This window comes from Nipponia nippon, unplaced genomic scaffold (assembly GCF_047370975.1).
Source record: "Nipponia nippon isolate SJK-2023a ecotype South Korea unplaced genomic scaffold, ASM4737097v1 scaffold_1, whole genome shotgun sequence".
NCBI lineage: Eukaryota > Metazoa > Chordata > Aves > Pelecaniformes > Threskiornithidae > Nipponia > Nipponia nippon.
Genome location: NW_028262290.1, coordinates 166,528,798 through 166,551,489, shown reverse-complemented (window position 1 = coordinate 166,551,489; position 22,692 = coordinate 166,528,798). Strand labels below are relative to the sequence as shown.

General features: G+C 61.4%; 1 protein-coding gene and 4 non-coding genes across 5 annotated transcripts; all 5 read right to left on the bottom strand.

Moving 5' to 3' along the window:
- Positions 1 to 1,610: 1,610 nt before the first annotated feature.
- Positions 1,611 to 17,426, bottom strand: TBRG4 (transforming growth factor beta regulator 4). Its single transcript, XM_087732298.1, has 11 exons — positions 17,367 to 17,426; positions 15,447 to 15,948; positions 12,194 to 12,511; positions 10,766 to 10,937; positions 8,616 to 8,773; positions 7,955 to 8,065; positions 6,272 to 6,416; positions 4,991 to 5,233; positions 4,138 to 4,249; positions 3,370 to 3,484; positions 1,611 to 1,792 (listed from the first exon to the last, which is right to left on the bottom strand). Exons 2-11 carry the CDS (start codon positions 15,870 to 15,872, stop codon positions 1,691 to 1,693), a joined length of 1,902 nt encoding a protein of 633 aa, XP_087588424.1. The 5' UTR covers positions 15,873 to 15,948; positions 17,367 to 17,426; the 3' UTR covers positions 1,611 to 1,690.
- Positions 1,868 to 2,005, bottom strand: LOC148057710 (small nucleolar RNA SNORA5). Its single transcript, XR_015700172.1, has one exon. It is a non-coding gene; the product is annotated as a small nucleolar RNA SNORA5 (small nucleolar RNA).
- LOC148057709 (small nucleolar RNA SNORA5) lies at positions 4,473 to 4,612 on the bottom strand. The gene has a single exon (XR_015700170.1). It is a non-coding gene; the product is annotated as a small nucleolar RNA SNORA5 (small nucleolar RNA).
- On the bottom strand, positions 5,504 to 5,620 carry LOC148057708 (small nucleolar RNA SNORA5). Its single transcript, XR_015700174.1, has one exon. It is a non-coding gene; the product is annotated as a small nucleolar RNA SNORA5 (small nucleolar RNA).
- On the bottom strand, positions 11,420 to 11,557 carry LOC148057707 (small nucleolar RNA SNORA5). Its single transcript, XR_015700167.1, has one exon. It is a non-coding gene; the product is annotated as a small nucleolar RNA SNORA5 (small nucleolar RNA).
- Positions 17,427 to 22,692: the final 5,266 nt, after the last annotated feature.

The following is a 22,692-nucleotide window of genomic DNA, read 5'->3' as shown; positions in this document are numbered from 1 at the left end:
TTTTTTTTTTTAATCTCTCTCCGGCGGGGAGAAAGCGGGGTGTGTGCCAGGCACTGCGGCGGTGGGAGGGGAGGGCAGGGCCCACCCCGGCGCCGCTTCCATCAGCTCCGGAACGACGCGGGGAGGGTCCCCGGCCTCAGTTTCCCCAGCCGGGGGGGGATCGATGGGGGTGGGAGGTGGGATTCTGCCTCCCCCCCCCCCCCCCCCAAAAAAGGGAGCTGAGCACCCAGCGGGGCCCTGGGTGTGACGGCTGGGGGGGGGGGGGGAGACCCCAAAAGCAGCGGGGTGCAGGTGGCGGTGCCACGGGTGGGGGGTCCCCGGTGTCCCCACCCTGCGCGTCCCCGGGGCATCGCCCCGCGCCCGGGTACCACTGGGGTGGCAGGATGGGTGCCTGTGCCCGTCGCCATGGGAACAGCCCTTCTCCTCCTCTCGTCTCCATGGTGACGGTGAGGAGGATGGGGATGGTTCCCTGGCAACGGGAAGGGGGGGGGTGTAGGGTACCCCCCTCTGGGGCTGGCGATGGGGAGACCCCGGACGGACAGACAGACAGACAGACGGCTCCTCGGGCGGAGGGACGGCAATGCCTGGGAGGGACCGGGCACCCCAGGACACCCGGTCCCAGCGCCCACACCCCGGGTATCCCCTGCTGAAGGGTGCTGGGGGGAAACTGAGGCACGAGGGTAGGCAGAGCGCACGGAAGGGTGCCGGCGCTCGGTGCCGGTGCCTGCCACCGGGCACGGAGCGAGGCTGGCAGCCGGCACGGGGACGGCAGGGCACTGGCTGCCACCCCGGGCATGGAGCGAGGCTGGCGCCGAGGCCGGCCTGGTCACGATGCCGGTGCCAGGAGCAGCCCCGAGCCGTGACTCAGCAGCTCCCGGCCGCCTCTGGCAACTCAGCACCGCCGCGGCCTCCTCCCGGCACCGTGGGGTGGCAGAGCACCGGGAGAGGGGCCACGGCCCCCAGCGGCGCAGGCTGGGGGGGACCAGGCTGCGCCCCCGCAGCCGGAGGGGCTGGAAGGGAGGTGGCAAGGAGCAGCAGTGTCTTGGTGGCCAGATGGCCGCTAATCCGCCCCCAAAGCCCTTCCTGGCAGCCGGCTCCGGTGCGTCACGGCCAGGAGGGTTTTCCTGACCCACCTTGTCCCCACCTCGGCCGGGGCGCACGTGGCCGGCGGGACACGGGGGACACCGCGTGCGCGCGCTGGGGCGTGCGGGGTGGAAGGGGACGCTGCGGGGGCACTGGGCCAGGCTCAGGGCTGGCACAAGGCAGGGCAGGATCCAACCCTTCCCGGTTAGAACCCCCCAGGGCACCGGGGGTCCTGCCGCTCCGGCTGGAAGTGGCACGGCACCGGAACGGGCCCTGCCCGTCCTCCCTCCCCTCTCGCACTGCGCAGCCGCCTGGGGACAAAGCCCCGCTAATAAGACAGGAATAAGAGAGGCTGGGATGGCTCTTAATCCTAAGCCTTGGCTCAAGCCGGCTTCCCCCGGGAGCTGAGCCGGGGCTGTGGTGAACCGGGTCCCGCCGAGCGTCGGCGTGGAGCCATCTCCCGCACCGGGAAACAGCAAAGCTGCGTGCCGACCGGCACCGACGCCAACCGGCACCCCAAACCCCGGCACTGTACAGCGGTGGGTTTATTCAAACACGTTTCTAACACGGACAGGCGTTGCCGGAGACGCCGGGCAGAGCGGCGCGGTTAGCTCGCCATCTCTTTGGCCATGGCCTTGTTGAGCTTGTCTTTGAGGTAGGCTGTCCGCTGCCGCTCCAGCTTCAGGTCCAGGAACTCGTAGTGGGGAACCTGTGGCGGGGGAAGAAGAGGCGATGCCATCAGAGCCCCGAGACGCGCGACAGAGTCCTGCCTCTGGCCCCCGAGGAGTGTCCGTAACCTATTTTGAGCCTCCGACGTCCCACGGCAGGGACGTGGGGCTCGCGGAGCACGGCCGTCGCTGTGGCAGCCCTTGGGCCGGTCCCCGCCACGGCAGAGGCGGGCACCGAATTTGACGAGGCTGCGGGGGCGAGGGCACCCTCTGCTCCCACCCGACGGTGGCATCGGCACCCGGGGGATGAAAACGCAGACAATTCAGGACTGTCCCCAAATCAGCCTGCGTCACCACCACCGAACAACGGGCTTCTGTGAGCAGCCGGGAGGGCACGAAGCACCGGGAGCTGTACGGGGACGGCTCGCAGCCGTGTAGTACTGGCCCCAGTGCGCACCCTTCCCCGCGTAGGGGAGGATTTAGAGCAGCGCCTCCGCCGCCAGAGTCCCCGGGCCCTCGCCGAGGGCCGAAACCTGCTTAATTTTTCATGTGAGATGCTGAGGACGTGCAGGGCTCCATGGTTCTGTCGTTGGCCCATCCCACCCTCCCCCCCGTGCCTCTCCCAGCAGCCCCAGCCTGGCGCAAGGCAGATGAAATGTTTATTCGGAGCGAAGTCGCAGGCGGGAGGAGGGCAGGCAGGCTGGGGAAGAGGGTCAGGAGCCCGGCACTTGCTTTCTGGCCAGCGGCTGACAGCTCCAGCGGCGTTACACCACCGGAGCCGGGCTGCCGTTCCTCAGCGGTGCCTCCGGCAGCCTGTACGAGGGAGCAGCCTTGTCTGGGGGGATCCCACCACCCACCCCTGCCTCTATATTTAGCAGCCGGGAGGGAAGGCTGAAGCTGCGGGAAGAGGCACTTCCCTCCTCCTCCCGTCTCCCTCCGAGCCTCCCCAGCCAGCGCGGGGGCTGCGGGGGGAATTACGCAAACGGCTGGGAAAAAACAGCGCCGGTGAACCTCAAACCTCGCTTCGCATCAGCCTCAAAGCGCGGCAGCAGGGGGGAGGACGCTGGGGAAACGCTGAAGCTCAGGGTCCTGGCGGGGAAGGGGGGGGCAGGCTAGGGACAGCACTGTGGGGTGACAATGATGTTGCTCTGGGGTGAGAGGTGGCCCTCCGGCCCCCAAGGAGCCACGCTGCCGGTACGCAGCTCAGGCTGACCGCGGGCTCCGCAGGGCGAGGGGCAGAGGGACGGCTCCCCAGCGCAGCCGGCGGGAGGGCAGGGCTCGCTGCCTGCCAGGAGAGCTATAATTACCTCCGGAAAGCTAAATAATGCATGACCCGGCTGGAGCACAGGGCTCCGGTGCAGGGGATCAGCGCCCTAAGACCTCATCTGTCGTCCTCCTTGATTACCAGATCCCTCCCCGCCGCCTTCGGGCCGCCTGACAGGTGGCCCAGAGGGGATCACAGCCACTAATCCCGGTGCGGGCAAGGAAGGAGCGCTCAGGGCCAACGTCAGGAAGAAGTGAGGGGAGCAAGAAGGAAGGTGGTAGCCCCCCCCCAGAAGGTGTTTGCTCCTCCATCTCCATGGAATTACAGATCCCTCTCTTCCCCGTGGCTACTCACATCCACCACAAGGAAGCCGGCTGCCTGGACGTGGCGCCGGGCCATGACGTAGCGGCCCAGCAGGTCCTTGCTTCTGTTGCTGAAGTTGGGGAATTCCCACCGGAGGAAGGCGACCCTGGGAGATGCACAAGGGATGGGAGGCTGTGAGATTTGTGGAGCCGGCAGCAGCACCCGGATCCTGAAGGGAGCCGCGGCAGAAGGGCCTGCTCCAGCGCTGCCGACTGCCCCGTGCCAGCGGGACGCAGATTTGTCCTGCTGGTGCCGTTATCCTGCCCCTGAGCTGTCAGAGAAGCACCAGGACAGCGGCTCAAGCGTAATTTATCCACAGCCCAGGCCTGGTGGCAAGCTGAGCGGGGCGATGCTGCCTTTTTCCAGGGGAGGAAGGAGGCAGCTGAGTCCCCGGGGCCCTGCAGACAGCCGGGCTCCATGGCAGACAGACCTGGCAGAGGCTCTCTGGAGAGAAAACCATGGCCACAACCGGCGTCCGGCCCCCTCCCCTGCAGTGCCTCCACCAGCTCGTCTGGGCAGAGCAGCCCCGGCTGCAAAACGTTGCCCCACACGGGGCTGGCACAGCCCTACCCCAATTTCTGTCCTGTGCCCACCCCCTCCTGCTCCCAAACGAGGGGGGCCGCAGCTGGGCATGGCGTCCTTGGCATGCTGGCAGCCCCCGCGGCGCTGCCGTGAGCCACCGACGAAGGCAGAGCCTTCCCCCTCCTCTCCCCACGAGCTCCTGCCCGGACGGCGGGGCACAGCTGAGCCCAGACCCACCTCCTGGCGCCCAGCGGCAGCGGCTTTGTCCCTTCCGAGCGGAGCAGATGGGGAGCAGCAAAGTCCTTCAAGGGGAGAGGTTTATTTTCGCTGTTCACCACCATCTCGGCATCTGCACGGAGAAGGAGGGAACACAAGGACTCCCGAGACCCGCCTGGATGCTGCTCACACCGCCTCCCCCGAGGCTGGCGACGTGCGGTCCTGCTGCTCCCTTCCCAAAAAACCCACCCTTGCCGGAGCCGCGGAGCAGCTCTGTGCGCGCGGCCGGGGTACAGCGTCCTCCTCGCACCGCCGTAGGGCAGGGCCCACTCCCCAAGCATCTCCTCGGGCAGAAGACATGTCCGTGGCATTATTTTATCCCCCAGTGTCCCACGGGAAGGGGACGTGGGGCTCGTGGACTACAGAAGTTGCTGTGGCAGCCGGTTGGCCGGTCCCCGCCATGGAAGAGGCAGGGAGCGAATTTGACAGGGCTGCAGGAGAGCAGGGAGCTGGGGGAGCCTGGGGTGGGCTACGAGAGCCGGCGGTGCGGCAAGGGAAGGGAGGGCAGAGCCAGAAGCCTTTCACCGGCCTCGGCGCTGCTCGGCTGCAGGAGGAGGGCTTTCCTCCCGCATCTGCTACCCACAACCGCGCCCTGGGCTGCGGTTTCTGCTCTGCCTTCGCTGACGAGTTGTGGGAGGTGATGGGAAGAAGACAGGGCAGCTGCGATGAGGAAGCAGAGGGGCGTGAGGCTGAAGAACGAGGAGGGATAAAGCCTGGTAGCCGTACCCGAGCCCTCAAGTTCGACTCCCTCCACCAGGCAGTGCCCGATGGGGTCCCGCTGCCGCCCACGGAGGCGGGGAGAGGACGCACTCACCGATGTGCCAGCCGTAGACGGTGCGTACGTCGAAGCGCCCGTTGTCCCGGCTGCCCAGCACCCCCGCCAATGCCTCCCGCAGGCTGCTCTGCAGCAGGGTGACCTTCTCCCCCGCCGGCTCCGCGGGGCTCAGCATCTCTGCTGGCAGGAATGGCCCCCGGTAGTCGGGGCTTTCCAGCTTGGCAGCAGCGTTGATGTGGATGAGCTTCTGCCGTAAGTTCTGGGCCTTGAGGGACTGATCGCCTGGCGGGAGGAAAGAAGCCGAGCTGGAGACATGGCCCAAAGCCCCAGCCCACAGCGGGGTCTCCCTCTTCATCCGATGGCCTGTGTAGCCTGTCCGACTGGGATTCCCAGTTCCGATCCCCCCACGATGGGTCCCTGCCTGCTGGCGTTGAGACACAGACCACCACCGGCCAAATGCCAGGGTTCCTGGCCTTGCTCCAGCTGCCAGGCGCTCGCAGGAAGCCACCGCGAGCTGGCTGAGCCCAACAGGGCCCTCCAGCCCCACTGGAGCCACGTCTGGGGTGTGATTTTATCCCCGGGGTCCCACAGACTACAGAAGCTGCCGCGGCAGCCGGCTGGCCAGCCCCCGCCACGGAGGAGGAAGGGACTAAATCTGACGGGGCTGCACCTCCCCAGCAGTCACCGTTTTGTTAGGAAATACCAAGCCCTCCCATCTCTTCTCGAAGCCTTGGGGAAGCGCACAGGCGGTGCCAGAGCAGAGGAGCAAGCTGCGCCTTAGGGCACGCGATTTCCACGACAAGGTTGAGGGCAACGCGTCACCCTGCTGCGGTTCAACCCTGCAGGCACCGCTCCAGCCCTATAACATTCAGCTTCGGGCTGGGCAGGCAGAAGAGCAGGCAGGACCCGAGGAGGAAGGCAGGAGAGCACAGGGAACGAGAAGGGAAGGCAGGAGCAGGACGGCATGGAGGAGGACAGCTTGAGTGGATCCCCTTCGCCGTCACTGTTTTGTTCTCCTTCTCCCCCATCGCACACAGGCACGAATCCACAGCCCAAGGGGGCTGCCGGAGCTGGAGGCCGTGGCTCTCACTAGCCCAACTCCCCTGGTGCTGCTGCCCTGCGCTCCCCTTGCCCAGGCACCCTGCACAGAGCTGTGGGAGGGATCTGCTACAGCCACTCCCAGTGGGATCGGTTCCCTCCTGGTTAACAGTTAACAACCCGTTAACTCAAATTTAGCCGGACCAGGCTCAGCACCCCCACTCCCTGCCCCAGGCCTGAGGTTCTCAGTCCCCGTCCAACCAGCAGAGACGCCCACCTCACCTCGGATCCGAGTGTGGAAGTCGGGCGCCAGCACTCGCTGCAAGTAGGGAGCCTTGGCCTGCTGCAGCACGCAGAGCGACCACACCAGGTCCGTCAGCAGGTGAGGCTCCAGGCCGTCCAGCTGGCTCTGGAGCTCCTCGTGGACCTGCAGAGAGGGAAACCGAACAGCTCAGCTCGGCTCAGCGCTGCCCACACCTCGATCCCGAGGTGAACGCACAGGTCTGGCAGCTCGACAGACCCCTGAGGCGTTACGGTGCACCCGATGCGCCCTGTCTCCTCTCCAGCAGTGCTTCCCCGCTGGGTTATTTGCGGAGGGGAGATTTTAAAATCGCTCTAATGTGACCCTGCAGCTCGTGAGCTGTGGTTCGCTGGCCCAGAGTGCCACATTGCTGCAGGGGGCTCATCAGAAAGCCCAGCAGCAAGCCACAGCAGCCAGGGGTAACGCGCCACAGCAGCCAGCCCTGCCACGAGGGCAGCGCTCAGAAAAGGCAGGGCTGGAGGCGATAACCTCTTCAGGATCTGCAACTAAAACCTGCCGTAAACGGAGCTGGAGGGGTCTGAGGCTGTATCAGTGGTGTCAGGATGTCTGTCCAGGAATCACAGCAAGAGCCTGGAGCTCTGCACCCTGCAGGGGTTTCTCCTGTTAACCCTGGAGAACTTTTCTGCAACGCCTCAAAAATGAGTAGTTTTGCACTTGCTACAAAATCCCTCTTCATGGTGGCCACGATTAATGCTGGCCCTGGATGCTACTTCCACACTTTGCCCTTCTTGCTGCCCCGGGGAGAACCCCTGCTCCCCAAGCTGGCCTGGCCATGGGCGACAGGCTGCCCTGTGGTGGGATGCAGGGTCCTGCTGGTTAGAAACACCCGTATCTGGGTCCTCTTCCTCCTCAGCCGCGCGTCGCAGGTGGGGCTGGGCAGGCCACGCTCGGCGAATGCCCGCTTACTCAGCAACAACGCAGCTCCTCTCTGGAAATCGTCAGCATAAATCTGTCCCCGAGGAGGTGAAGGTGACTTCTTCCTCCGCTTCAGAGGCCAGCCTGGCTGCCTCCACCAGCCGGGGAAGGCAGGAGGACGCCAAGGACAGCCCCTGCCCCACGCTCGCCTCCTGCCAGCCCCTCACTAAACCACGCAGGAGGCTTCCCCTCTGTTTGGCTGTTCCAGCTGCTCAAGTCTCCTCACCCCGGCAGGAAGACAGCGAGCACGTCTGCCCGTGGCAGCCTCCATCCTTCTCACCAGCTCCCCAGAGCCAGGGGAGCAGCCTCAGCGCTACCAGACTGAGGGCTTGGCTCGGCCGGGAGAGCCACACAGCTCTGCCAGGAACGGCCGTGCAACCGTCACCGCCTATGGCCTCGTTATAAAGAGTTAATTACAGCAACTGGAGTTCAGGAGGGCACGTGAACACCCACACGCTGCTTGCATCTGCTAGAAAAGCGAGCCTGCGGGGACTCGAGCCAGCCATGGACTAACTGGTTCAGCTACTGCCCGGCACGCAGCCAGGGGAGCGCAGTGCGGGTTTTTAAGCCTGGGCTGAGCTCTGGGCTCCCCCTTCCCACAACATTAACGGCTGGATTGAGCCATCCAACACCCACTTTTGCACGTGGATGTGCTAGAAGGAGACGTGCAGCCTTCCCACCGATGAGGGAGGGAGGAAGGTTGATGAAGAGGAGGAAAAGAAGGTTACCATGTTGAAGAAGTCCTCGCTTCCACTGGGCTGGAAGTTCAGGCGAGCAAAAGACAGGATGATACTGCACAGATGGGTGACCGACAACTGCTTGGTGCTGTCCATGGCATACTGGAAGATAGAGGGGGCAAAACCAGAGGTTTAGGTCTGTCCTACAGGAGTACGGACAGGAGAAGATGGAAAGCGTCAGCCAAGGACGCATCCGGCCCCATGGTGAGATGGGAAAACACGAGCGCAAGATCTTTTAGTGCTTCCCCGGGATTTTATCTCGGCACAAGGGAAAGCCGTGAGTGGGAGCAGAGCTCTGTAATATTCCGGTACGGATGCAAAAGTGCAGGCGCATAAACTGGGGCAGAGCTGGGAAGGCGCCTGGGGACAGAGGCAGCGCTGGCACTCGGGAGCGGAGGCTCAGACAGAGCCGGGACTGGCCCCAGCTCAGCACGGCTTCCCAGCGCTGACTTTAGCGGAAGATGAACAGCGAGTCCTGTCAGACTCGATTACAGCCACCGGCTGGGTAGGGAAAACAGTGACGACATCTCAGAGAGCATCTCTGAAGAGGTGGGGAGAAACTGCTCCCATCTCCTGGGAACTGGGAGGGGATCACAGTCATACTGGTGCCACTGGGGGCTTCCCTGTCCCCCCCAAGCCCCCTCCTCCTCACCTGCGCGATGGCCTCAAACAGCGGCAGGCTGAGCCACTTGAGGAGGGCAAAGGATCTGATGCAGCGCGTCACCTCGATGGGCGTCATCGTGGGAACGTGGGGGTGCAGGTCGGTGGCTATCTTCTGGAAGACCTGGGGCTGGTGGAAATTCAGTTTTCCTTAAAGGAGCAAAGAGAAAGCGGCAGCCACTTACAAGGAGCTGGTACGGGAGCTGCGCCTGGCCGGGCGGCAGCAGCACAAGGGAAAGCACGAAGCCGTTCATTAGGAGCAGAGGAGGCTGGGAGACCGGTACTGCCTCCCCCAGCTGGCCTGGCCCCATCCTTTCTGGTCAGACCAAGTCTCTGCCGGGTCCTACCGCACCCACCAGCTCTCAATCCCAGTGCCAACTCATGGCTCCAGCCTCCACCCAGTGCTGGTAGCAGATTTTAGCCCAGTATCTCCATCTACAGATCCTGGTCTGGCCAGGAGAGCCCAGAACTCGCTAAGGCTACTGGGAACCTCACGCCAGGCAAGGAACAAGCAAGCAACGATCAGCAACCGGCAGCACCGAGCCCTGGAGGTCGGCGTGGACCAGCCAGGAGGGGACAGTCCCCATGAGAGGGGCACAGGCAGGGTCTGAGACCGGCTGCAGCAGCCACGAGAGGTACAAACCACCCTGATGCAATGACGCGGCAGCTACAAGCATCGAAGAGAAACGTCGGCGCCGCGTGCCAGCATCCCAGCCGAGAGCATCCCCACCGCAGCGGCTACAGCGCTGCCAGAGCCTGCAGGAGCCAGTCGTGCTCCCAAACCACGTCCAGCCGTTGTAGTTGTCCACTTTGTACGTTTTTAAGGCTGGGGAACTGCTGGATTGCCCTGTCCGATCTCTGCGTCTGACCCAGGCCCGTATATACCATCCGGCTGCCCTTCCTGAGCTGGAGCACCTACAGCCCGGCCCCCGAGAAAGGTGCCCAGCACGGATTTGGAGGCCGCGACATGGAGCATCCACCGCTTTCCTTGAAACTCGTTCCAGATTAATCAACTTGACAGCAAGTAAGCCGGTACCATCAACGAGAGAAGCACGAGCTCCCCCCAAGGCCGGGTCTACTGGGGTTATTTCTTTATTTTGAGTGTGTAGCTAACCCACGGAAGCTGTCCTGGCCCCAGTGGTTGTCAGAAGAGCTGTTCCCACCACCAGGAGCTGGACAATCAACTGAAAAAGAGCTCCTTCTTGGCTCTCCTGGCTTCCTTTATCCCTGTTTGTCCGGGCTTTATCCCTGTTTGTTAGTCTGGGCTTTCCACTGGCTACCAACAGTAAGAGGAGGGCAGGAACACGCAATACTGTACGGAAAGAGGAACCAGAGAACTAAGACGCCCGGGATCATAAACCAGGTTATCAATGAGTGCTACCCCACTGCTAACAGAGCTGTTTTGCACCAGGTTCTGTCACCATCGAGTATGCGGTGGCTCTGGTTTACCCCGCGGCCAGGAACACCACCAAGGTGGCTGTCCCTGCCCCGAGCGTCTGCCAGCGCTTGTAAAAGTACTTGCAGCATCTCACCTGCTGAAGAGCGTGGATTCAGCACCCAGCGCTTCCCCAATGACAATGAACTTGTCACTAGGACATCTTGGGTGGAAAGAAATCGGCTATTTCGGTGCCGCTGTCCCCACGTAAAAAGCCCAGCCCTCCTGCTACCGAGGGCGGTGTTTTGCAAGTGAGGAAACAGAGGCAGGGGCTCCCCAAGAAACCCACGGGAGGAGGTGAGAGAGGATTTGGGGCCATTTGGGGGATCCCAGCTCACCAGCTGCCTACGCCGCAGGGCGGAGGGGCTCCCTGGCACCCCGACCACCCTTCTGAAGCGCTCTCTCATCGCAAGTTCCCTGCTTCCCATGCACTGGAAGGAAAACCGGGGTGTACCACTGCCACGAGCTGCGCTAACCGCACCGTACACCAGAGAGGCACCAGGCGTACCTGGGCTGGGAGCTGGTACTACCCAGCTGTGCTGGCCGGTGTGCTAGGTCCAGCCTAACGTACCCTGCCAGCCTTTCTCCTTCACCTGGCCTTGACGCCGTGGTAGCAATGCCATCAGATCCCCACTTGACTGCCCAAAATCAGCCGGGCTCTGCCACACGTAACATCCAGCAGGTCCCAATACAACCGAGCCGCTTACCAAAGGCGAAAATCAGGTCCATCAGGACGTTGAGGCTGAGCTCAAAGTGCTTCTGAATCAGGTGGTAGGACAAGGCTCGGAGCAGAGGCACGCAGCGCCGGTTCTGGTAGGCTAGAGCCAGCGTTATTTTCCGGATGTCATCGGGGTTGAACTGTTCAGCAAGTTCCAGAGCCTGCCAAGAAACGTTTGGAGCAGGGATGTAAAGGGAAAGCAGAAAGAGAGGGGCGGATACAGGCTTTATTCAGAGCGGGATGCACCATCGCTACCGGCAGAGCCCCTCCGAGGCTGATGGGGAGTGGAACTGGCGAGCACGCAGCGAGGCTAAGCGGCTGGGAGCCAGCGTAACGGCTCACGCGGAGGGAGGGCAAGGGGAAGCAGACCCTCGTCCTCTCAGCCAGGATCTCCCCGCTGCCGGTTCTGCCTCCCCCAGCCGGCAGGACCTCGGCGTCCACTCCTGTTGTGTATCCAGGCACCGTAACACGCTGTCAGGCAAAGACCGACAGAGGAAAGGCACCCGTTGCTGGATCAGCACCCTGCTTTCCACTGGAATTTCTGCTTCGTTTGCAGGACACTAACCCAACATCGTTAGTTTGGGCTCTGCATAAGCAGACAACCCCGTCAGATCCAGCTACAGCATTCTGCCTTGTCACATGCCGGTGTCTGTAGCATTTATTTATCCCCAGGGTCGAGGGAGAGGGATGGTGGGGCTCATAAGCTACAGATATTGCTGTGGCAGCCGTTTGGCCAGTCCCCAGCATGGGCTGGACGAGGACTGAATTTGACGCAGCTGCAGTCAGGGCTCCTGCAGTGATTCCGACCCAAAGGACATTTCCCTGCTCCTGCAAGCGACAGAAACAGGGACCCACTGAGCACCGGAGGGGACAGACCTGCCCCCTTTGAAGCTGACGGGTGCCCAGAGGCAGCCAGAAGGCGAGGACAGCACGGACGCTCCTCATCCCAGCTCCCCGCACAGCCTGGCTTGTACAGAGAAGCAAAGGACCATGTTTTTGGCAGCTGTGTTATGCTGGCTCTGTAAGCTACCGCTTGCCAGCTGAGCTAAGGAAATTCGAGCGGGTTCTCTGCGAACCTGCCGCAGCTGCAAAGTAAAACGCATCAGCTCAGCCCACCTTCCAGCAGCGCAGCCCAGTGCGAGTCACCCACTCGCACCAGTACGGATTGGGAAGGGGCTGGTGAGTGCAAACCCCCCCGTCTACATGGCTCCTCAGATGGAAACCCCTCTTAGATGCACCCGTGCACGGGAAGCTGCTCGAACAGCAACCCGTAAGCGCACACCAAAGCACTCTGGTGCAGCAACGAGCGCAGCCTGTGTGGAATTAGCGTTCCCGTGGGTTGAAGGGGACGGGGTTCTCCCTCCTACTGTTGTCACCTGCAGGGAACGGAGGCGGAAGGGAGAGCCCGAGCCCCTACCTTGTCCTCCAGCCGGTCCATCAGTGCTGGGGACACGTGCCCGACCTTGCCCATCAGCGTCACCACGGTTCGGGTGCCCTCAAGCTCTGTCCAACGCAGCTCCAGCTTCTTGATGACTTCGTTCAGCAGCTTGCTCTCCTTCCCCTGCTTGACCACCAAGAACTCTGCCAGGGAGGCGAGCTGCCTGAAGGTGAGACGCCGCAGCCGCCACAGCACCTCCTGCTCCACCGACTGCATCTCCCTCCTGTTGCTGTTCACCCCCAGGGAGTAGAGGCTCTTCAGGAGGTTCACCAAGGTGTTATTCCACACCTGAGAAATCTGGGCAGCGAAGAGAAATAAGGGAAAGGTGTTGATCAGAGAGAGCACGAGAGCATTCAGTTGCCAGTCACGCCAAACACCAGGCAACACTCTGCCTCTACAGAAAGAGCTGCGCAGCGTTGAGGGGGAAGCAGGAGAGTTCTCCTCAGTCCGAGGACATCCAGGTGTCCCCCACCATGACGCGACGCCTCTGCTCCTCCTCATTGGTGTAGCCTGCACAGTCAGAGACAGACCGGAGCGACCAGGGGACGAAGAGGAACCTCAACGCCTGTACCACAAGCCGAAGCCACGCACCGATCCCAGCGGCATGGATGAGGCTTGAGAGGTAACCACACATCGCTTATAGAGCTGCCGTGCAGGCGGTGAACTCTCTCTGCGTCAGAGAAGGAAGCTACGCAGATTTGCTAGCGGCTGGGTGAAATATTTAAGTAGACTTCACCCTTCTCTGGAGGCACTTAAGCTGTGGCATGGCTGGGATATGACACGGGTGGCTGGTAAAACAAAAAGCAGTGGGAAAGAGAATTCAGGGGCAGAAACTTGAAGGTCTCGGGGGATGCCACGGGACTCCGACTCGCCTCAGCACCTCAGGTCAGATGAAATTTATCCTAAAAGCTCCGATTTCTCTCCAGTGACTCCAAAAGGAGGCCGGGCACAAATCCCACTGGCTGCAGGGAACAAGAGGACTTGCCCAGTCCCACTCTCTGCCCGCTGAACTCCTCTGCCTGGCCACTGCTGGCTGCTTTCCCGCCGGCAGCCCCGACGTGAGGCAGAGCTCGTGATTTTCCACCAGCAATCGGTCTTCCAGCTTTCACCTCCTTTGGCACCCATCAGTGAATGCCAGGAACCTCTTTATTTCCAGCCCCGACCTTCCCCAGCTGTACTCTGCTGCTGCCGTGCAGCACTAAAAGGCAATTCCAGCCGGAAAGCTCTCCTGATTTGTATAAAACCAAACCCGATCCTTAGCACAACGTCAGTTCTGACGGGCCCTTCAGAAAGCATCACTGCGCCAGCCGCCCCGGTACAGAGCACAGCGGCTGCTTGACAGAATATTCAACGTTACAAAATTATTTCAGAAACAGGGAGTTGCTTCTCGGAGCGACCGCGCAGGAGGCAAGCGAAGCAGTGCTGTGAGACGTTGAATTTCAGGCAGGAGGGACCCTGCGGGTTTGGGGAAACAAAGGCTTTAACTCTCTGGCCTGTCCAAACTCCAGTGCTTCCACCGGCACGGCGAATTCCGAAAGTGCTGCTCAGGCACGGCTCAGCACCTCGGGCACAAGAATGACCTGAGCGCTGCCCTGGGGGGCTACTAAAATCAGAAAAATCATAGTCTGGGATGCAGCTGAGAAAGCCATCAGAGCTCGTGATTTGCCCCGGCTTACTCAGAAGGTCACAAGGAGAACCAGATTGCTCCCCTGGCCGGTCCCTCGCCTTTTTCACCTGTTCACGCGTACAAAACTCATCTCGCGGTCTGTTACGAGCCCTTTCCCTCAACGCTGTCCTGGCCCACACCTCACCTACTGTTCAAAATCTCCGGCTCGTCGACACAAGGACATCACAAGTCAATTAATTTTAAGTTTTTTTTCATCAGGGAGTCTCTGCATCTACACAACAACCTCTTACATTCAGTTAGCTACGACTGCGGCTGCAATAACAGCTCGTTGGAGAAGGATAATTGCGTTTGCAGCGAGTTTGCTTGCTTTACATCTCAAAATCCCTAGCCACGTCCCTCTTGGCAGTTTCCTACACTTATACAGCGGCATGGAAGCATTTCAGCTCAAGGGAGCCAACCGGGCACCCTCAGGACAAATCCCACCTCTCTGCTATCCTTGGACAGGTTTTAGGGAGCAGAGATTATGGATCAGGAGAAATAAGAAGCGCCCGGCACAATCGAGGACAGCCTGGTGGAGGAGGACTTGGGGGTACTGGGGGGTGAAAAACGGGACGTGAGCCGGCCACGTGCTCTCGCAGCCCAGAAAGCCATGCGTCTCCTGGGCGGCATCAAAAGAAGCGTGGCCAGCAGGGCGAGGGAGGGGATTCTGCCCCTCTGCTCTGCTCTCTGGAGAGGAGAAGGCTCCGGGGAGACGTTTTTGTGGCCTTTCGATATATAAAGGGGCTTATAAGAAAGATGAAGAAAGACTTTTTACCAAAGCCTGTAGCGACAGGACGAGGGGCAACGGTTTTAAATGGAAAGAGAGGAGATTTAGATTGGATATAAGGAAGAAATTTTTTATGAGGAGGGTGGTGAGACAGTGGCCCAGGTTGCCCAGAGGTGGTGGACACCTCATCCCTGGAAACATTCAAGGCCAGGCTGGACGGGGCTCGGAGCACCCTGATCTGGTTGTAGATGTCCCTGCCCATGGCCGGGGCGCTGGCCTGAGTGATCTTCAAAGGTCCCTTCCAACCCAAACCACCTTGTGATCCCAGGACGCGGGGCCCACGAGCTGCAGGAGTTCCCGTAGCAGCCGGCTGGGCGAGCATGGACTGCAGCAGACGGCGCTGCCGAGGTCTGACAGTACGACGTGTCGCGCGCGGTGCGCTGGTTCCCTTCGGATGCTCCCATCTCACCCGGTGGCTTCTCCGCTGTCCGGCTCTGACATGTCTTTGCCACAAAACTGGCAAAGACGCAGCTTTATCTTACCGAGAAAACTAAAAATTCATGGGAACAGGAGCAAGGCATCATTTAACAAGGACGATCTCTCCACTACATTTTGTCTCTGGTCCAAAAAGCAGCGCTTTTAGATAGAAATAATCAGGCATCCTGCCTAGAGCTGATAATTTCACCTCCTGGTCCCCTCAACTTCATCTTTTACTTGGAAAGGCAAAGTACAAACCCTAAACAAGCAGCCGGCCACGCCGGTTCAATCCCAGGAGCACCGTCTGCTTTCCACCTCGTATGCTTTCCCCAAAACGCTTCCGTGGCAAGGAGTGAACTTACCTGGGAATCCGTGATGGTGATGAGCTGTTGGAAACGTTCATCTTGCAGAATACTCTCCGTTTCCAGTTTTTTTTCCACTGCAAGGCGGGAAAGTTGAGTAATTATTAGCGAGGCTTCGTTGCTATTAAGAGCATGGAGTTCGCTCAACTGGAGGAGTTCCTGAGGACTCGTGGCCGTTTCAATCACTTCCCCGATCACTTTGTGCTCTGGATTTCCGCTGTCCTCCACCTGCTCTCTGACTGAGAATCCATCTGCCCAGCTGGAAGGGCTCAGAGTACGAAATAAAGCGAACGGTGCTTGAGGCAGAGCTCTTGCCATCGCCACCTTCCCCACCGGCACCAGCAGAGAAGCCGGGACCGCCGAGGGAGTAGAGAGGAAGGCACCGAGGTGCCGCCAGCAGCAGCGTCGCACCAAGCGGGCTGCCATGGTGGAAGGCGAGGGGGGAAGGAAGGAAGGCCGGGGGCGGGAAGCGGCTGGAGGTCAGCGCCGCATTTCAGGAACGCTACGGAAGGAAAAGAAACCCTTTAGGAGCGGGAGAATTTCAGAGGGAAAAAGGAGGAGGCAGCCGATTTATCATAGAATCATAGAATCGTCAAGGTTGGAAAAGACCCTTAAGATCATCGAGTCCAACTGCTAACCTATCACTGCCAAGTCCATCTATACCATGTCCTCAAGCACCGTATCTATCCGTCCTTTAAATACCTCCAGGGGTGGAGACTCAACCCCTTCCCTGGGCAGCCTGGGCCAGTGCTTGACCACCCTCTCGGTGAAGAAGTTTTTCCTAATGTCCAACCTAACCCTGCCCTGGCGCAGCTTGAGGCCGTTTCCTCTCATTCTATCACTCGTTACTGGGGAGAAGAGACCGACCCCCACCTCGCTACAGCCTCCTTTCAGGCAGTTGTAGAGAGCAATAAGGTCTCCCCTCAGCCTCCTCTTCTCCAGGCTAAACAACCCCAGCTCCCTCAGCCGCTCCTCATAAGCCTTGTGCTCCAGACCCTTCACCAACTTCGTTGCCCTGCTCTGGCCACGCTCCAGCCCCTCCATGGCCGCCTTGGGGTGAGGGGCCCAGCGCTGAACACAGCACTCGAGGTGCGGCCTCACCAGTGCCCAGCACAGGGGAACAATCCCTGCCCTGCTCCTGCTGGCCACATTATTCTTGATACAGGCCAGGATGCCACTGGCCCTCTTGGCCACCTGGGCACACTGCTGGCTCATGTTCAGACGGCTGTCGACCAACACCGCCATGAATGGGGTGAGAAATGAATGGTTGTGAGAAAAGGAAAGTTTCCACGGGCAATATTGGGTGTGAAGGGCAATAAAAGCTTTCTGGCCATCGACTGGCAAAACACCGAGATGGAGACGGAAGCTTCCGCCTCTGGAAGCGGCTCCGCGCTCCGCTGCCCGGGCTGAGCTGCCTCCAGCCCCCGGGGGCTGCCCCACCTCCCCTCCCCACCTCCGGGACCCCCAGCAGCGGCTCCGGCGCACACCCAGCTCCCCGCCAGCCCCGCCGGCGGCTCCCACAGACTTCTAGGGCCATGGCCCCGTTTCCCCAGCGGCTCCCAGTTTCCCCACACCACCCTCCCTGCGCTCACTCCCTCCCTGCCCAACCCAGGCCCCGCTCCCCGAGCCCCTGGGCCCGCTCCACCCCCCCGGGCTATGCCCTCAGAGCCCCCCCGGGCCCGGCCCGCACATACCCGGGCTGCTTCCCCTCAGACCCCGCCCGGGCCCGGCTCCCCCCACCCCAGCCGGTTCCCCTCAGCCCCCCCCGGGCCCGGTCCTCCGGGCCCGGTCGTCCACCCCCGGTCCTTCCCCCCCGCCTCCGCCCCTTCCCCTTCCCCTTCCCCTTCCCCTTCCCCTTCCCCTTCCCCTTCCCCTTCCCCTTCCCCTCCCGCCACCGCCGCCGCCGCCGCCGCTCCTGACCTCGCCCGCCCCAGCCGCACACCGGCCCGGCAGGGAAGGGCTCTGCGCATGCGCGCCGGCGCAGTTTGAATACGTCATCACGGAACGGCGAGCGCCTATTGGCCCAGGCGGCGCTACTTCCGGTGCGCCGGGCAGCGCGACCGCCATTATCGGCCGCCGCCATCCCCGCGGCGCGGTCGGGCTTGGGGCGCGGCGGGCGGCCCTACGCGAGGCCGGGGATGAGGCGGGGCCTGGTCTCCCCCGCCAGGCCGCCAAGGCCGGGTGGTCGCTTCCGGAGGGTGGCGGTCAGCGGCTCGATGTCCGGATGGAGCCCAGTGGCGAGTGGGGTCCCGCAGGGGTCCGCGCTGGGGCCGGCGCTGTTCGGTGTCTTCATCAGTGACAGGGCGGGATCGAGCGCACCCTCAGCACGTTTGCAGATGGCACCGAGCTGAGCGGTGCAGTTCACACGCCTGAGGGACGGGATGGCATCCAGAGGGAGCGGGGCAGGCTGGAGAGGGGGGTCCCTGTGAACCTCATGGGGTTCAACAAGGCCAAGGGCAGGGTCCTGCACCTGGGTGGGGGCAACCCCCGGTGTCAGCACAGGCTGGGGGATGGAGGGGTGGAGAGCAGCACTGCCGAGAAGGGCTTGGGGGTGCTGGGGGATGAAAAGCTGGCCACGAGCCGGCGATGTGCTCTGGCAGCCCAGCAAGCCAAGCGTCTCCTGGGCTGCATCCCCCGCAGCGTGGGCAGCGGGGCGAGGGAGGGGATTCTGCCCCTCTGCCCCGCTCTGGGGAGACCCCCCTGGAGCCCCGCGTCCAGCTCGGGGGTCCTCAGCACGGGAAGGACATGGAGCTGTTGGAGCGGGGCCAGGGGAGGCCACCGAAATGCTCCGAGGGTGGCCCAGCTCTGCTGGGAGGACAGGCTGAGAGCTGGGGGGGTTCAGCCTGGAGAGGAGGAGGCTGCGGGGAGACCTCACTGCGGCCTTGCCGTGCTGAAAGGGGGCTTGTAAGAATCATAGAATGGTTTGGGTTGGAAAAGACCCTTAATATCATCAAGTCCAACCGTTAACCCAGTGCTGCCAAGGCCACCACTAAACCATGTCCCCAAGCACCACATCTCCCCGGCTTTTCAATCCCTCCAGGGATGGGGACTCAGCCCCTGCCCTGGGCAGCCTGGGCCAGGGCCTGACAGCCCTTTCGGGGAAGGAACTTTCCCTAATACCCAACCCAAACCTGCCCTGGCGCAGCTTGAGGCCGTTCCCTCTCGTCCCATCGCTTGTTCCTGGGGAGAAGAGACCGACCCCCCCGGCTCCAGCCTCCTTTCAGGCCGTTGCAGAGAGCGATGAGGGCTCCCCTCAGCCTCCTCTTCTCCAGGCTGAGCCCCCCCAGCTCCCCCAGCCGCTCCTCCCCAGCCTTGGGCTCCAGCCCCTGCCCCAGCCTCGCTGCCCTGCTCTGGCCACGCTCCAGCCCCTCCATGGCCGCCTTGGGGTGAGGGGCCCAGCGCTGAGCACAGCATTCGAGGGGCGGCCTCCCCAGTGCCCAGCACAGGGGGACGATCCCTGCCCTGCTCCTGCTGGCCACACTGTTCCTGATACAGGCCAGGATGCCACTGGCCCTCTTGGCCACCTGGGCACCCTGCTGGCTCATGTTCAGCGGCTGTCGACCACCCCCCCCAGGCCCTTTCCCGCCGGGCAGCTCCCAGCCGCTCCTCCCCACGCCTGCAGCGGTGCCTGGGGTTGCTGTGCCCCCAGTGCAGGACCCGGCCCTGAGCCTTGCTGACCCTCACCCCGTGGCCTGGGCCCATGGCTCCAGCCTGGCCAGGGCCCTCTGCAGAGCCTCCCTGCCCTCCGGCAGATCGACGCTCCCACCCAGCTTGGTGTCACCTGCAAACTGACTGAGGGTGCCCTCGATCCCCTCCTCCAGATCATCAATAAATATTGAACAGAACCAGCCCCAATGCTGAGCCCTGGGGACACCGCTGGTGACCGGCCACTAACTGGAAAAGATGATGGAAAAGAAAGACGGGGACAGACTTTTCAGTCAGGCCTGTAGCGACAGGACAAGGGGGAATGGTTTTAAACTAAAAGAAGGCAGATTCAGACTGGATATAAGGTAGAAATTGTTTACACTGAGGGTGGTGAGACACTGGCCCAGGTTGCCCAGAGAGGTGGTTGATGCCCCATCCCTGGAAACATTCAAGGCCAGGCTGGACGGGGCTCTGAGCATCCCGATCCAGTTGGAGATGTCCCTGCCCATGGCAGGGGGTGGGACTGGATGCCCTGGAGAAGTCCCTTCCCACCCAAACCATTCTGTGATTTTGTGGGGCAGTGGGGCCGACCCCGCTGTGGGGCTGCCCCTCCGCGGGGCTGAGCCCCCGTCCTGCCCCACTGCTGCCCCGCTGCGCCCCACCGCCTTCCTCAGCTCCCCCCCTGCCCCCCAAACGCCTCCCCGCGGGCGGCCCGGGGCTTCTCGAGGGGAGAATTCCCCACCCCGGTCCTCTCCGGGGCTGGTGGAGCAGCCGTGCCCTGGCTTCACCCGCTGAGGTTGTCACCGGGGAGGTTAGCAGGTGCCTCGCCTGCCCTCAGCATCCAAACAGATCGGGGCCCGCCTGCAGGAACAAATAAAAGAGAAATAAATATGTGGGTTGTCGGGAATGAGGAGGGGCAGCTCAGTCTTGCAGTGAAACAAAGCGAGAGACGATGATTTAGGAGCGGGGTATTTCTCACGGGCCTTGGTGTTTGGTTTTGGGGGGGTTTTTTACCCCCCTTCCCAGTCGGTGGTGGGGAGTTGGCCGGCGAAGCGCAGCTGTTGCTGCGTGAGCGTGGGATTACCCCGACTAAAACTCAGCAAATCTTCCCTTTTTGTTCCCAAAATGGCCTCGCAGGATTTCATGTCTATTTTGAAAGGGGTGAGCCTGCTCGGGGTTTACACAGGACGCTTAAAAATAATATTTAGGGGTCTTGATACTGGTCGCTGTTAAATCCTAAGTGTGAGCTGCAGGGAAGCTGAAGGGAAAATTTCCTCTGGAGGCCTGGTGCACCCTCCCGTGGGACCCGGGCTCTTGCGTCGGGCGCCGTCTCCCTGTGGGACACGGTGATTCCTCGGCTGGACGCTGCCTCCTGAGAGCTGGAAGGATTTTGGCTCTGATAAAAGGCAACTTGGCGTTGTGCTGCAGAGCAGCAGGAGGCCCGGCAAGGACCCCCGGGGTGGGGTGTTCCACCTGAATCCGATTTTCTGCAGAAATGAAGAATTTGGGAGGAAATGAAGAATTTGGAAGGAATTTGGAAGGCATTTGGAAAGAACTGAAGAATTTGGAAGGAATTTGGAAGACATTTGGAAGGAACTGAAGAATTTGGAAGGAATTTAGAAGGAATTTGGAAGACATTTGGAAGGAACTGAAGAATTTGGAAGGAATTTGGAAGGAATTGAAGCATTTTGAAGGAATTAATCTTCCCCAAAAGCTTGTCTCAAGTTGCAGAAGCGTGGAAGGGCCGGCAGGGACCCTGCTGAGAGCCGGCTCAGCTGGATCAGGTTGCCCAGGGCCTCCTCCAGTTGAGTTTTGGGTATCTGCAAGACCAGAGACCCCACAACTCCTCTGAGCAATGGGTTCCTGCGTTGGCTTACGGTCACCTTGGTGTCCACGAAGAGCCCCAGGGCCTTCTCTGGCGAGCTGCTGGGTGTCCCCCAGCACGTCCTCGTGCCTGGGGTTGTTCTGGTGGCACTTCTTCTTGAACCCCACGAGGTTCCTGCTGGCCCCTTTCTCCAGCCTGTTGAGGTCCCTCTGGACGGCAGTGCGACTCTCTGGCACATCAACCACTCCTCCCAGTTGGGTGTCATCTCCAAACCTGCTGAGGGTGCGCTCTTGTCCCATCATCTCGATCATTAATGAAGATGTGAAACAGTTCTGGCCCCAGTATGGACCTCTGGGGAACACCACCAGTGACCAGCCTCCATCTGGACCTTGTGCTGCTGGTCCCACCCTCTGGGCCTCGCCATTGAGCCTGTTTTCAGTCCATGCTGATGGCTTCTGACCATCTTCTTCTCGAGTACAACCCCTGGTGGGCTTTGGCTTCCTCAAACCCAGCCCTGCACCTCGGGCAGTGTCTGTACCTTCCTCCCGCGTCACCTGTCCTGCTGCCACCTCTTGTACGCATCCCTCCTGTCCTTGAGCTCGGTCAGGAGCTCCTTGCTTGTCCATGCAGATCTCTGGCCACCTTTCTTTGTCTCCTGCCTGCCAGGATGGCCCGTTGTTTGGCTTGGAGAAGGTGATCCTTGGAAATCAACCAGCTCTCCTGCACCCCTCTTCTCTCCAGGGCTGTATCCCATGGGATTCTTCCAAGCAGGTTCCTGAAGAGGCCAAATTCTGCTCTCTGGAAGCATCCAGGGCAGTGATCCTGCTTTCTGCCCAGCTCCCTCCTCTCAGGATCTTGAGCTCCACCATCCCATGGTCACTGCAGCCAACGCTGCCCCTGACCTTCTCATCTCCAACCAGCTTCTCCTTGTTTGTAGGCGGGAGGTCCAGAGGAGCTCGTTGGCTCCTCAGTTGCCTGGCTCAGGAAGCCATCCTCCAGGCAACCCCTGGGCCGGTGTGTCCAGTTCTGGTCCCCACAGGTCAAGAAGGACGCAGACAGACTGGAGAAGGTCCCAAGGAGGGCCAGGACGATGGTCAGAGGGCTGGAGAACCCGCTCTAGGAGGAACAACTGAAGGAGTTGGGTCTCTTCTCCCTGGAGAGGAGAAGGCTCGGGGGGGACCTCATCACGGTAGGCCAGTACTCGGAGGGTGGAGGCTGCCTCTTCGCAAGGAGCCACGTGGAGAAGACAAGGGGCAACGGGTACAAGTTGTACCAGGAGAGCTTTCATCTCAACTTAGGTTGTGCAGTGAGACCGGTTGTTGACTGGAAGAATGTCCCTGGGGACACGGTGGAGTCCTTATCACTGGAGGTTCTCAAGATGAACCTGGAGTGGGATAATCCCATCTAGGCTCCCTTCTCCATGGAAGGTTGGACCTGGTTGGACCTGGATTTTCCCATGGCCAACCTGGGCTGTTCTATGGGTCTGTGATTGACAGCATCCGTCCCTGGGGACTTCCCAGATGCCACCCACCAGCTCTGACCCGGGCACGCTTGTCCCCGCTTGATTTACAAGCCGCCGGGAGAAGGTACTTGATGAGCTCCACCGGCCAGGAGCTCTGAACCTGTTGGGTGGCTTTGGGCTTCCCCTCGCGGTGCGGAGGGCGGTTGAACGGAGGGTCATCTTCTGGGCAGGGTTCCTTGACATCCTCCTGGAGGCTCCTGCTTGGCCTCGGAGAGGGCGAACGCTCCCAAGGCTGGTGTTTGGTCAAACCCAGC

Bases quoted from the DNA above. Each gene is read 5' to 3' on its own strand.
- TBRG4 (XM_087732298.1), bottom strand. From the start codon at position 15,872: ATGGCAGCCCGCTTGGTGCGACGCTGCTGCTGGCGGCACCTCGGTGCC. The intron at 12,512-15,446 runs GTAAGTTCACTC...TTCGCTGCCCAG, and splicing joins TCACCATCACGGATTCCCAG to ATTTCTCAGGTGTGGAATAA. The intron at 10,938-12,193 runs GTAGGGGCTCGG...GTTTCTTGGCAG, and splicing joins TGGACCGGCTGGAGGACAAG to GCTCTGGAACTTGCTGAACA.